The 11,786-nt window shown below is 41.9% G+C and overlaps 1 protein-coding gene across 1 annotated transcript; it reads right to left on the reverse strand.

Moving 5' to 3' along the window:
- Positions 1–381: 381 nt before the first annotated feature.
- Positions 382–5,897, reverse strand: LOC135260055 (TNFAIP3-interacting protein 2-like). The gene is made up of 6 exons (XM_064345186.1): positions 4,832–5,897; positions 3,590–3,892; positions 3,147–3,236; positions 2,507–2,764; positions 2,010–2,126; positions 382–1,893 (listed from the first exon to the last, which is right to left on the reverse strand). Exons 1-6 carry the CDS (start codon positions 5,153–5,155, stop codon positions 1,585–1,587), a joined length of 1,401 nt encoding a protein of 466 aa, XP_064201256.1. The 5' UTR covers positions 5,156–5,897; the 3' UTR covers positions 382–1,584.
- Positions 5,898–11,786: the final 5,889 nt, after the last annotated feature.

Raw genomic sequence — 11,786 nt, forward strand, 5'->3', positions numbered from 1 at the left:
TTGGTTATTCCCGTCAAAAGGCGAAATGAAAAGCAGAAGTGACGCACTGATCCATGGACACGCCCAGCTTTGTGACATCAAAGCAGTAAATCCAGGCCAGCTTCTTTCTTTATTGTGTCTCACCAAATTGCGGGCTAATAATTTTCATTTGGGGTGTCCCTCCCTCTGTTCCCCGGTCCCTGTTTTACCAACCGCATGAATCCACATGGACAGCTGAGAATGTCGGTTGGTAAAACCGGATCCATCCGGAAGGGACCTGAAAGTTCCAGGGCCAGGAAACAGACTGTTGCTGTCATCATCCTGCCCCTGTACTGGACTTCCCAAAACCGCCTCACTAACACTGCATTTGCCAAAACACTATCACACTTAAAAGTGGCAACATTCAGTAAAAAAATACATTTTTATTGTCACCCGGTGGTACAATGCAAACAGACACAGCAGTATTAAGATCGTTGGTGTCATTTACAGGAAGACAAAGTGCAAAGTGAAAAGGTAACCGCAACATAATACTGTCACACATTACAAATGATAAATATCAGTCTTTCAGAACATTTCAATGCAAGGCACTTAGGTCCTACTACATCTGTGCAAGCATACACAACAAGGCAATCAGAACCTGTTAAATACTGGCTGTAGGAAACATAAATTAACATGTAGCTTTACAGACGTAAAAGAGGACACAAAACAGCCACGATCTACACCATAACCATAAAAATAGCACCATCAAGAGATAATTAAGACAAGTTAAGACAGTTTGTACATTTTTTAGAAGGAATAAATACACTCTTCACTTACAAACCAAATACAGTACGCAAAAATCAGCATGGGTTTTTCTTTAGTCAGCAGAGATACAGAACAGGCACATATGAAGTGTTATAACCTGACATAGGGTACTGCCAGGTTCTGCCTGATGAGTAAGACACACATGACTTAAGCTCTGCTCTGGGGGTACTGCACCAGAGGGCCATCAGCCTGCATTGGTGTTATGCAACATTATTAACCTACGACTAATATGCAGACAAGTCACCTCATTTCATACCAAATAAGGCACTGTTGCTAAGGTTACATGTATGATTTATGTTTTGAGTTGTAAATGGGGAAAAAAAAAATTTGATAAATTTTTTTTTTGGCTAAACAAAAAAATCTATAAATCTAGAAAGTGTCACAGAAACGATAAAATCCAAAAACAAATAATTCATTATAAATAAATAAATTAAAGAAAAACAAATTGGCTGAAAACATCCGTGCTTTTTCAATATGACAACAACACACGCTGTACTTTTTTAAAGAAATGTTTTCATGTAAATAAATTAAGTAGGACGGAAATCCCTGAAGCTGGGTAGCTTCAGAAACCTTTGCCCACAGTAAGTTCATATGCAGAACTGCCAGGCCCAAGCCTGGGTTTTTCACAGTGTCTGGGCTTTGGGTGTGTAGTGCTTCACGTCAGAGTTCACATTTCCTGCTTCCGCTTCCTGCATTCCGCTTCCTGTTTCCAGCTTCCGGCTTTGGGACGCTCTCCCGCTCCTGGCTTCCTGTTCCCGCTTCCTGCTTTCCGCTTCCTGCTCCCTGCTCCGCTCTGTCCTGTCACAAGTTGGCGCACTCGGAGCAGTGTTTGAGGAAGGCGGCGATCTGGTCCTCGCCGTACGTCACCAGACACCGCGGGCACTGCAGGTCCGTGCCGGCTCTGCACTCGGTCCGGACGGACCCCGGCACCGGCTGCCCGCTCGCGTGCTTCTTCCCCGGCTGGTCGGCGGGCTTCCTCACCGACGGCTCGGTGACGGCGACGGCGGCGGCGGGGGCGGTGTTGCCGGCGGCGATGGCGTCCGTCTGAGGGCGCGTGGCCTTCCGGCAGCCGGCGTGCACCCTACAGGTGCCCGGCGCGTCTTTCCCGTCCTGCGAAAAGATCCGGAAGCGCGGCGTTAGAACGCATCCCCGACGCCTTCCCGCTGGCCGTGAGAGGACTCGGGGCCGCCCGCTCCGTCCGGGGGGCGGGACGCGTCGGCTCTTACCTGCACGCGGAGCTGCAGCTTCAGCTGCATCACTTTCTCCTCCAGGTCCTGGATCTTGCTCTGCGCTCGCTCCCGATCCGCACGCTCGCTCTTGAAGTCGTCCACATAGGTGAGCACCTAAATATGACAAAAAACGTTACCATCACCTACAGTACACTAGCCTAAAAACCACCATCGCCAACATGTCGGTATGTAACTGCATAGGTTTAAGTACACTGAATTTTACAGTCACTAAACCGTGGTTCAGCTTTCCCATCGTAATGCTGTGATTCGCTCCTTAATCTGGAGTCATGGCAACCCTAAGACCTGAGGACAGCCTGGAGAAGCCGAGCTGCATTCAGCCGTAATATCGGAGTGACCACTTTGCGTCCACGGCATCGCCGGCGAGGCCCAACTCGTTCTGTCATGTGAGAAAGGAGAGCCGCCGCTTCCTTCTCGTCGAGCTTTGCTCATCCAGGCGCGAGCAGCTGCTCCTCACGGCCGCGCGGCTAACGTACCTGATGCTCCAGCATCTGGATGTGCTCCCCGTCCCTCTTCCTGACGTCCTCCAGCTCCCGTCCTGCCCTGGCGCACTCCGCCATCTTCTCCTCCAGCTGCCGGTTCAGCCTGAGGATCTCCTGCTGCATCATGGGGGGTTCGGCCGGCCCCAGATTCCCCCCCAGCGGGCTCGAGCCCTTCAGCCTCTGGCACAGGCCCTTAACGTACTCCTCCCTGCTCAGGTCATACTTCTGCCACTTAGCGTTGAGGCTCTCCACCTGCAGAGGGGGAGGGGCCAGGATCAGTCACTCCACCCACACATGCTCACATTCGCGGTTTATTCAGCTACACCATTAGCCCAAGATGTGCATTTGATCTCCGTCCCAACAGAATGGTTCAGAAGCCAGAATGAATTTACTAGTTAACTGCTGTAAATCTACATGCAAGTGTAAATGAGCCTTAAAAGCTTGAGTCCGGATACAGGCTGACGGTGTTATTTTATGTATTTATTAGCCTTTATTTAACCTGGTCAGTCCCGTTGAAGTCCAAAATCTCTTTTTCAAGAAAGTGGGTCCTTAGCTGGTGAGGAGTGTGACAATAATGGGACAGGAAAAAAAACCTTAAATGGTACAGAACAGATGAGAAAGCTCAATTTCTTACATAAGCCACTCTATGTTTCAGCACTTTGTTTTCCTCTTGTAGTTTACACATCAGGGAATTCAGATGGGCAGCGTTTGCAGACTCTGTACACTGATGGAGAGAAATAAAATGTATTGATTTAACAGTAACAGAGTACATGAGATCATAGTAGAGGAACTTTAACATGCATTATACTTATCACTGGCAATAACAGCCCACTTCCACACACACTGCATATCACCACATTTTTTTCCTTTTTATTCTTATTTTTTTTAAATTATGTATGCAATTAACTTTTGTCCTTAACTTTTGAAAAATGCTAGTGCTTCAAATTTTCTGTACAAACTAATTTTTGCAGATTTAGTCATATTTAAGGGCAAATGTTGATTGAATCCAGGTGAAAATCCAGTAGCAGAACGAACAGTATCCCTGAGTGTCTGGGGTGCGTTTCGCTGGTCATGTACCTCGCCTGACGGCTGGGGGTGAGCATGGCTCTCCTCTGACCCCCCCTCTTGCTTCTTCCCCTCCAGCCTCCTCAGCAACTCCTGGCATACCCCCACCGTGGCCCCCAGCTGGGTCCTCAGCTGCTCGGCCTCCTCAGCCAGTGAGGTGCACAGCACCGCCCTGGTGGCCTGCACACGCTCCTTCTCCGCCAGCGAGCGCTGCAGCTGCTGGATCTCCAGGTCCTTCTGGTGCTGCGGCCAGCGCGTGATCCTGGCGAGCTCCTGGTCCTTCTCGCGCAGCAACTGCTCCAGCTGCGCGATCTCCTTCAACACACACACACACAAAAACCGCGGGTTCAGGCTCGCAGTGTCGAGGAAGCGTTTATTTCGCATAATCGCGAGGGAGGGGGGGAAGAACCGACAATTGCGCCCACACCGCTCTCCTCCTGCACCGCGCTCAAAATAACTTGCATTACAAGCCGCCAATTTGGATCAGGTGAGCAGGAGATCACATGGTTGTTTCATTTGTGTTTATTCTTTTTTTAAGTCAGAAGAATGCCACCTCAGGTCACAAATTATCCAGGCACTATCTTGTGCATTCGAAGGATTTACATAAAATGGAATTTTGTCAATTGGCAAATTAATTTGTTAGGTTATTATTGTTTTACTGATGATACGTTTTCAACAATTAATCTGTACGTTTTTGGGTAAATTTAACCCCTGTCCTGACACACGACTGCTTATGCATATTACAGGAAGAAGTAAGAGAAAGAACAGGAACTGAAGCCTGTATATTAGAGTGAAACGGGCTCACTTCTGTAAAGAAATCCCCCTCTGTCTCTGAGCGCGCGTCATACACAACAGGCCCAATTACGCAATTAGCGTTGGAAAAAGCATATTATCGATAATTAAATATATTTTTTAACATAACCGCACAGCACAGACACATATCTCTAAACGGAGATCTCAAGAACACGCTTCGTGCTCTTAAATTTGAAGGACATATTTGCCTTTTTTGTGTAATTACAAGTTCAGAAAGAGATGGAGTGCTGCCTCGTGGAATAAATGTACGCACTAGGAATCTACAGAGTAGAGACAGTACTAGAAGACAGCCACGGAGTGGGGCCAGCTTTTGTGTAACATCACAGGTATGGGGTATAGCACATAACGTTGTTTTGGTAAAGTCGCAAGTCAACAGACATACAACCACAGGGACGTAGGCTAACGTTATACTGAAGTGCCATCCAGAACAATTGTACTCACTAGTTGGTAAGCCTCCGTTCGTTGAGCAGATTGCGTCTCCACGTCTTTTAATCTCTGTTTATGTTTGGCGATTTCCTGGCACAAATTCTCGAATAAAGATTTCGAGGGCCCAAACACAAGAGGTTCTTCTCCTTCCAAATGAACGGCTGTTTTCTCGTATCGTCCCAGTCTCGATTTGAGGTCCGCAATAGTATTATCCTTCACGCCCATTTGTTGTTTTAGAGAAGCGATTTCCTGACGCGTTTCGTGATAAAAAGTATTTAAAGTAGTATAACTCTGGAGTTTGGCTTTCAGCGTCTCATTTTCCTTCTTGAAGTTTTCCATCGCAAATCGTTTAGGCTGTATCCCCAAAACTAGAACCTTCGCGCTGGCAGCTAGCTGTATTGCCACTGTCCACTATTCCATCAGAATCGGACGTTTTAATTCTTCGTGGGTTTAGTAAACGTTGTAGGTTGCTGTGGGCTCAACAACATAAATCCTCCGACTATCTATTCTAGAAGGTCAACTGCAGGGTGCATTCAATTTCACAATAATTATTCCATCGTTTTCGGGGATTTCCTGGGGACTTCCCCCATATGAATCGGCGTACTTTTCTTGGACTTTTCTTTCTTAACAAGGTTGGGATACTTCAATGAATACTCCTTTTTGCGTTTTTGCTGATTAAAGGCTTACGGTAATGTTTTGAAACATTAAATACACGATCTACCTCTCCTAAACTCGTCGTTTTACCTTCCTTTCCCCCTCTGTCTCTTACTTGAAACAAAGTTTCGTACTTTACGCATGCGCACATCGCTTCCGGCATATTCGCTTGAAAACAATTTCGAAATCCCGTACCAACAAACTCTGAACTGCCTGTACGAAAGGCTTCTTGCGCATTGTGTCTTGGAAATATTTTGGTCATGCAGTTTTTAAAAAAATCGTTATCCTAGCTACAGTCTTTGCACAACTTTGTATTAATACATTTACATTGTTTGAGCTATTAATAGTTTAACAAAGAGTATTTTACATTAATGTCTCAATCACTTGAACGTTGTATTCACATTGTAAGATTTATGAAAATCTAGATGTTAGCTGGTAGTAAGAAAATAAACTTCAGTTCAATTAAAAACGATGATGTCTTATTTGCTCTGTTGCTCCCTGTTAATTTCTTGTGTTTCGACTAATTAATGGTCAATGTGCTGCAGCTGGGTTGGGCTTGCTTTCCAAGACGTGGGAAAATGGGTTTGAATCATTCAGGACTGTACAGTATTGCTTCCTTATCCTGACTTCAGTTTTAGATTTCATTCCTCTCGCGAATCTTGTGTGATTATTTCCCGGCTGTGACTCAGAGGACTGCCGGTCTTATAGCCTAGTAAAACATTACAAAAAACTTTCATAACTTCAAATAGCGTCATAAGTGACTAGAGGCAGAAACAGAAACCCCTGAATGTGTTTCTAGGAAAGCTGTCCCCGAGCCATTTTTGAGTCATGAAGCAAAATGACCTTGTCTCTTTAATTCTCAGGGTAATCTCCCGGCAAAATTAATAGACCAAGGCAGGACAAGTGGCTCAATTCGCAAGGCGGCCAACGCTTGAACCGAACAGTATACGTATCTCTCTGCATGCATAGGTGCTTGATCTCCTACAACGGTAGTTTCTGAGCTGTGATCCTTCTCTACCCGTTACCGTCTCTGCTTTCATATCGCTGTTTGAATAAAACAAATAAAATAAATAAATCGAAGTATTGGCCTTCTTAGACAATTAAGTGTGACTGATCACAGTAGGAATTAAATCCAATGAACAGACATTGCTATCCTGTTATATCACACCAGGACTACATTGTAAAAAAAATATCTTACAGTAGAGAACAGGACAAAATGAGTGATGTAAGACAAATACATTGAGAGTGAGTGTATATGAGAGAATTATTCATGTAGAAATAATAATTTTTTTTTTGTAAGATAAGCAGTACAATTTATGTCATAATGGGTACACATAGGCTATTACTACCCCATATATTATGGTTCTCTGTTAAGTATTTTGTTTTAGCTTTCAATTTTAGACTTTCAGGACTGTATTATCTCTAATTATGTAACAGAAAATTCTGTCAGGAAAAATATACATCATCTACAGTGCATGTCGTACTGGGTATTGCTGTATAAACCAGAACATACAATGCCCTCTTGTGGCTGTTGCAGGTTCATTGTGGTCTGTTTATGATGAATATACTGCTCTAATTTCAGGTTTTTGTATTTACATACACACATGCACACACTCACACACGCAATACAATTTCGTTTTTTTGTCTGTGTGTCTTTTAAAAAAATAACTGGGGGTAGTGTTTACAATACTATAAATATCTGTTTTAAAATGTGGTCATCACATATAATGGCTCAAAATTTTGGAAGTTCCTCCCCCATAATGTATAATTGATATAACTGTGGCTTCTAAATGACTGAGGAAAGAAGTGCATAGTTCATAGATGTGTAACTATGGATGTAATTTCCATAATATGCTCCAATGCACATATTTAGGTGTTTGTGAAAGAAATGGAACCATATATTAAGCAGTTCAGAGTCATTTATAGAACTCGAAAGTCTCAGTCATACATTTCTTAGTTTACTAAATGCGAATACAAAATGAAAAGCATGGAAACACAAATATAAAAAAGGAATATGAATCTCATAATTATGTAACTACAAGTTATAAGAGACTGTATAAAATAAATGTTATAATTATATCTCATTGCTATTGTACAGAATTTGTACTATTAAGATGAAGTTGTATAAATAGTTTTTTCTAAGTAAGGTGCATTACTCTTGACATTCATATTACATTCCTTCATGTCAAAAATATTTATTGTCTCAGCATTAATCGCCTGGATATGGTGATTTGTCCATTCTCTCTCCTTTCTCTCCTTCTCCATCCCCATCCTTTTCTCCACTCTCCTCCTCTTCACTTTTTTCTTCACCCTCGCCTCCCTCTTCATCCTCTTCCCTCTCATCCCCGCCCCTTCATTTACGACTACTTTTACTGCCTCTTCATCCCCATAATCTTCATCTTCATCTTCATCCTCCTCATGTCCTTCATTTCCACCATCCTCTTTTTTCTCACCATCATCATCTTCATCATCCTCCCATTGTTCATCTCCACCATCCTCTTTTCCTCACCATCTTCATCTTCCTCCCTTTCTTCATCACCATCCTCCTCTTTGTGTTCCTCATCATCCCCATCTTCATCCTCATCTTCATCATCTTCCCCTCTTTCATCATCATCCTCTTTGTTTTCTTCTTTATCATCCTCCTCTTCTTCCTCATCTCCATCATCCTCTTTTTGTTCCCCACCATCTTTATCTTCATCTTCTTCCCCTCCTTCATCTCCACCTTCCTGTTTTACTTCCTCATACTCTCCCTCTTCATCATCTCCTGCTTCATCTCCACCCTCATCTTTATTTTCTTCTTCATCATCATCATCATCATCATCTTTATCATCCTTCCCTCTATCTTCATTTCCCTTCTTGTAATATTCTCCTTCTTCATTTTCATTATATTCATATTCTTCAACCTCTTCTCCTTCTCTGCCCTCTTCATCCTCATTGTCCTCTTCCCCATCTGCTTCTCCATCTTCTTCACCTTCATCAACCTTCCATTCTTCATCACTTGATTCACTGGAATCCCTCTGTAGAAAGATATAAAGAGTTAGCCTCTACTAAGTCCTTACTCAGTCTTATACATTCACATATAAATCATCTCAAAAGTCCACCACTGATCTTCTACATAGTAGTATTGCTGTTTTTTCCTTCTTGCTCTCTAATCAGGGACTGATTTAGACCTGCAACTCCAGGTGAGTGGAAGCTCTGGCCAACCAGGGGCATTAACCAATCAATTAACTCAGGTAGAAAAGGGAACCAGCAGTACTACTGTCTTCGCGGGACATATTTGAGTGGCCGCGTGGTGGAAGTTCAGTCTGTTAAATATCAGAAGTATTCAGGAGCTCATACATTACACTGCAATCGTATGTACAGCATTTACAAGGCTAAAAATAGTTTATAGTGAGATTGTGTAGTGTGTCATAAAAAACGTAATAGAACCGAAAACCATAAAAACAAGTTGCTTCTGAATTGTTGCTCCTCTCTGTGCCATAATTACTCTACAGGAAATAAAAGAGGAACAAACAGTATTAGAGACACACTGGGAGGATCAGGAAGGGAGTGATATGGAACTATGTGTAAATCGTCATGGAAACATTTAACTGAAAAAGCACTCATAACACTCAGCAGCATACAAGAATGAAAAAAACAGTTAGGGAAATGAATAAACATTTCTATTCATGACAAAGTGATAGATTACCAATCTGTACATTACAAATGCCCATTTCAGTGTTCAGTACCTTTAAAATAAAACTGACTTTGTATTGGATGCCCGTGGAATGTATTATGTTTGCAGAATCAATATGGGAAAAGTCGACAGCGTAAAGATTCAAAGCGATGGTGACCCACGTACCTCGCTTTCCTCTGAGCTGTCCGACCTGGTTGCCCATCTCCTATGTACCTTCAACCAATTTAAGCCTATTTGTTAATGATTTAATTGATAAACACTCAAATGATTGATTACTAAGAATATATGCTTTATACGTACTGGTGAAGCAAAGGTTGATGTTAGAAGGCAGATGCAAAACAATGCAAGTTTCATTGTGTTGATCTGCAAGAGAATAAAGCTTTTATAAATCTCCTCCAGGTTTAAAATGAGTGAAAGTCAAAAAGGGCAATATAAATAGTAGTAGTAGTGGTAGTAGTAGTAGTAATAATAATAATAATAATCATAATAATAATAATAATAATAATTCTATAATAAAATGTAAAAATAATCAGTAAACTTTTAATAAGCTCTTACTTTACCTTTAAAATACCATATGGGCATAAAATAGCTTGCATGATTCTTACCTGGTTGCGCATATAGGTGAAAAGTCTGAAAATAATAATACGTAAAACGAATGCTAAAATACTGTCTCCAAGATCTTTGTTTAATTTTGAATCCCGCGGAACAATAGCAATACCCAAAGGAACAATTTCATTTAAACAGAGCCCACATTTTACGTCACCCGGGTGATTAGTCTGCGTAATTCTGACTGCACCAACAAACGCCCCCACAGGGAAACTATGTAGTTTATAAGAGGGTGGTGTTTATTTTGCGTCTGTACTGTGATGACCTACTTTAAATTAAGCACACCGAAAGGTGTTTAGAGCATTGTTATTGCCAAAGTATTATAATTTCAGATTATTTTAAACCTTTGTGATTGTCAAAAACAAAACCTTTGGCCCAATCAGTTTTTTGTGTGTGTGTGTGTGCATGTGTGTCTTGGAAGAAGGACATTTTAGATAGTTGCATGAGTTTCTGGCAACTTTCTGGCTTTACAGTACTAGGTACAGGGCATTCGGGGCTTCCTGATCTAAATCGAGGAAATGCACTTCTCATGTCTCCAAAGCAACAGGTTAAACCTCCAGAAGTTGTGCTATGTATTTTACCAAATTATTCCTCAGGAAATGTATGTTTGATGTTATTTTCGGTTGGAACCATTTTCTGTCACAGGCAACGTGATGTGCTCAAGGAAAGAAATAATGTGGACGGTATAAAAATGGATATTTATGATTTATGATATTTATAATTATGAGTAAATGCTGTAACAGTAAGCACAGCTTATTAGCTAATTATGAAACTGTGTGGTGTGAAATCATGCCATTCATTTCAATGTTCCCGATTGGTTACTTTGCACAGCTAACCCTTTACACTTTGTTTTACCTAAATATTTTATTTATATCTTCAAAAATTAATAAAAAAAACGTTTTCTGTCCACCATTGGCTCCATGTAAAAAAAAATAGAATATGTCCACATTATTATATATGACACTTTATTTACTTTTCTTAGCAAACATACAATATTGCACATGTATAAAATATTACATTTATCAAAACAGTAGTATCACACAAGCTGGCTTCGAAACCATTCTATTTTTTAAAATGAAATAAAATGAAATAAATGACAAGCAGGGAAAACATGCAACATAAAACAGAGAAGAAATACTTGACTTCTAGCACAACATTCTGAGGACCCCGTCTGGGTCATTTACTCTCCTGACTACTGCTGTTCTTGTCCGAGCCACTTTCTGAATCTTTAGAGTCGCTGGTCTTGCATGAGTCAGATGAATCGCTTGAATCACTTGAATCGCTTGAATCACTTGAGCTGCATGATTCACTCGAACTGCTGGAGTCACTACTTGAACTGGAATCACTAGAGTCGCTAGAATCACTAGAATCACTCGAGCTACTGGAATCACTTGAGTCGCTAGAATCACTAGAATCACTAGAGCTACTGGAATCACTTGAGTCACTAGAATCACTAGAGCTACTGGAATCACTTGAGTCACTAGAATCACTAGAGCTACTGGAATCACTTGAGTCACTAGAATCACTAGAATCACTAGAGCTACTGGAATCACTTGAGTCACTAGAATCACTAGAGCTACTGGAGTCACTTGAGTCGCTAGAATCACTCGAGCTACTGGAATCACTTGAGTCGCTAGAATCACTCGAGCTACTGGAGTCACTTGAGTCGCTAGAATCACTCGAGCTACTGGAATCACTTGAGTCGCTTGAATCACTCGAGCTACTGGAGTCACTTGAGTCGCTAGAATCACTGGAATCACTGGAGCTACTGGAATCACTTGAGTCGCGAGAATCACTAGAATCACTAGAGCTACTGGAGTCACTTGAGTCACTAGAATCACTGGAATCACTAGAGCTACTGGAGTCACTTGAGTCACTAGAACCACTTGAATCACTTGAATCACTTGAATCACTGGAACTGCCAGACTTATTGGAATCGGTAGGGCCACTTGACTTTTTGGAGTCACTCTGAGTGCCAGAATCAATTAAGGCATCAACAGCATTGGATGCGCTCAAACTAAAATCGAATGGATC

The sequence above is a fragment of the Anguilla rostrata genome, chromosome 7 (genome assembly GCF_018555375.3).
Source record: "Anguilla rostrata isolate EN2019 chromosome 7, ASM1855537v3, whole genome shotgun sequence".
NCBI classification, from domain to species: Eukaryota; Metazoa; Chordata; class Actinopteri; order Anguilliformes; family Anguillidae; genus Anguilla; species Anguilla rostrata.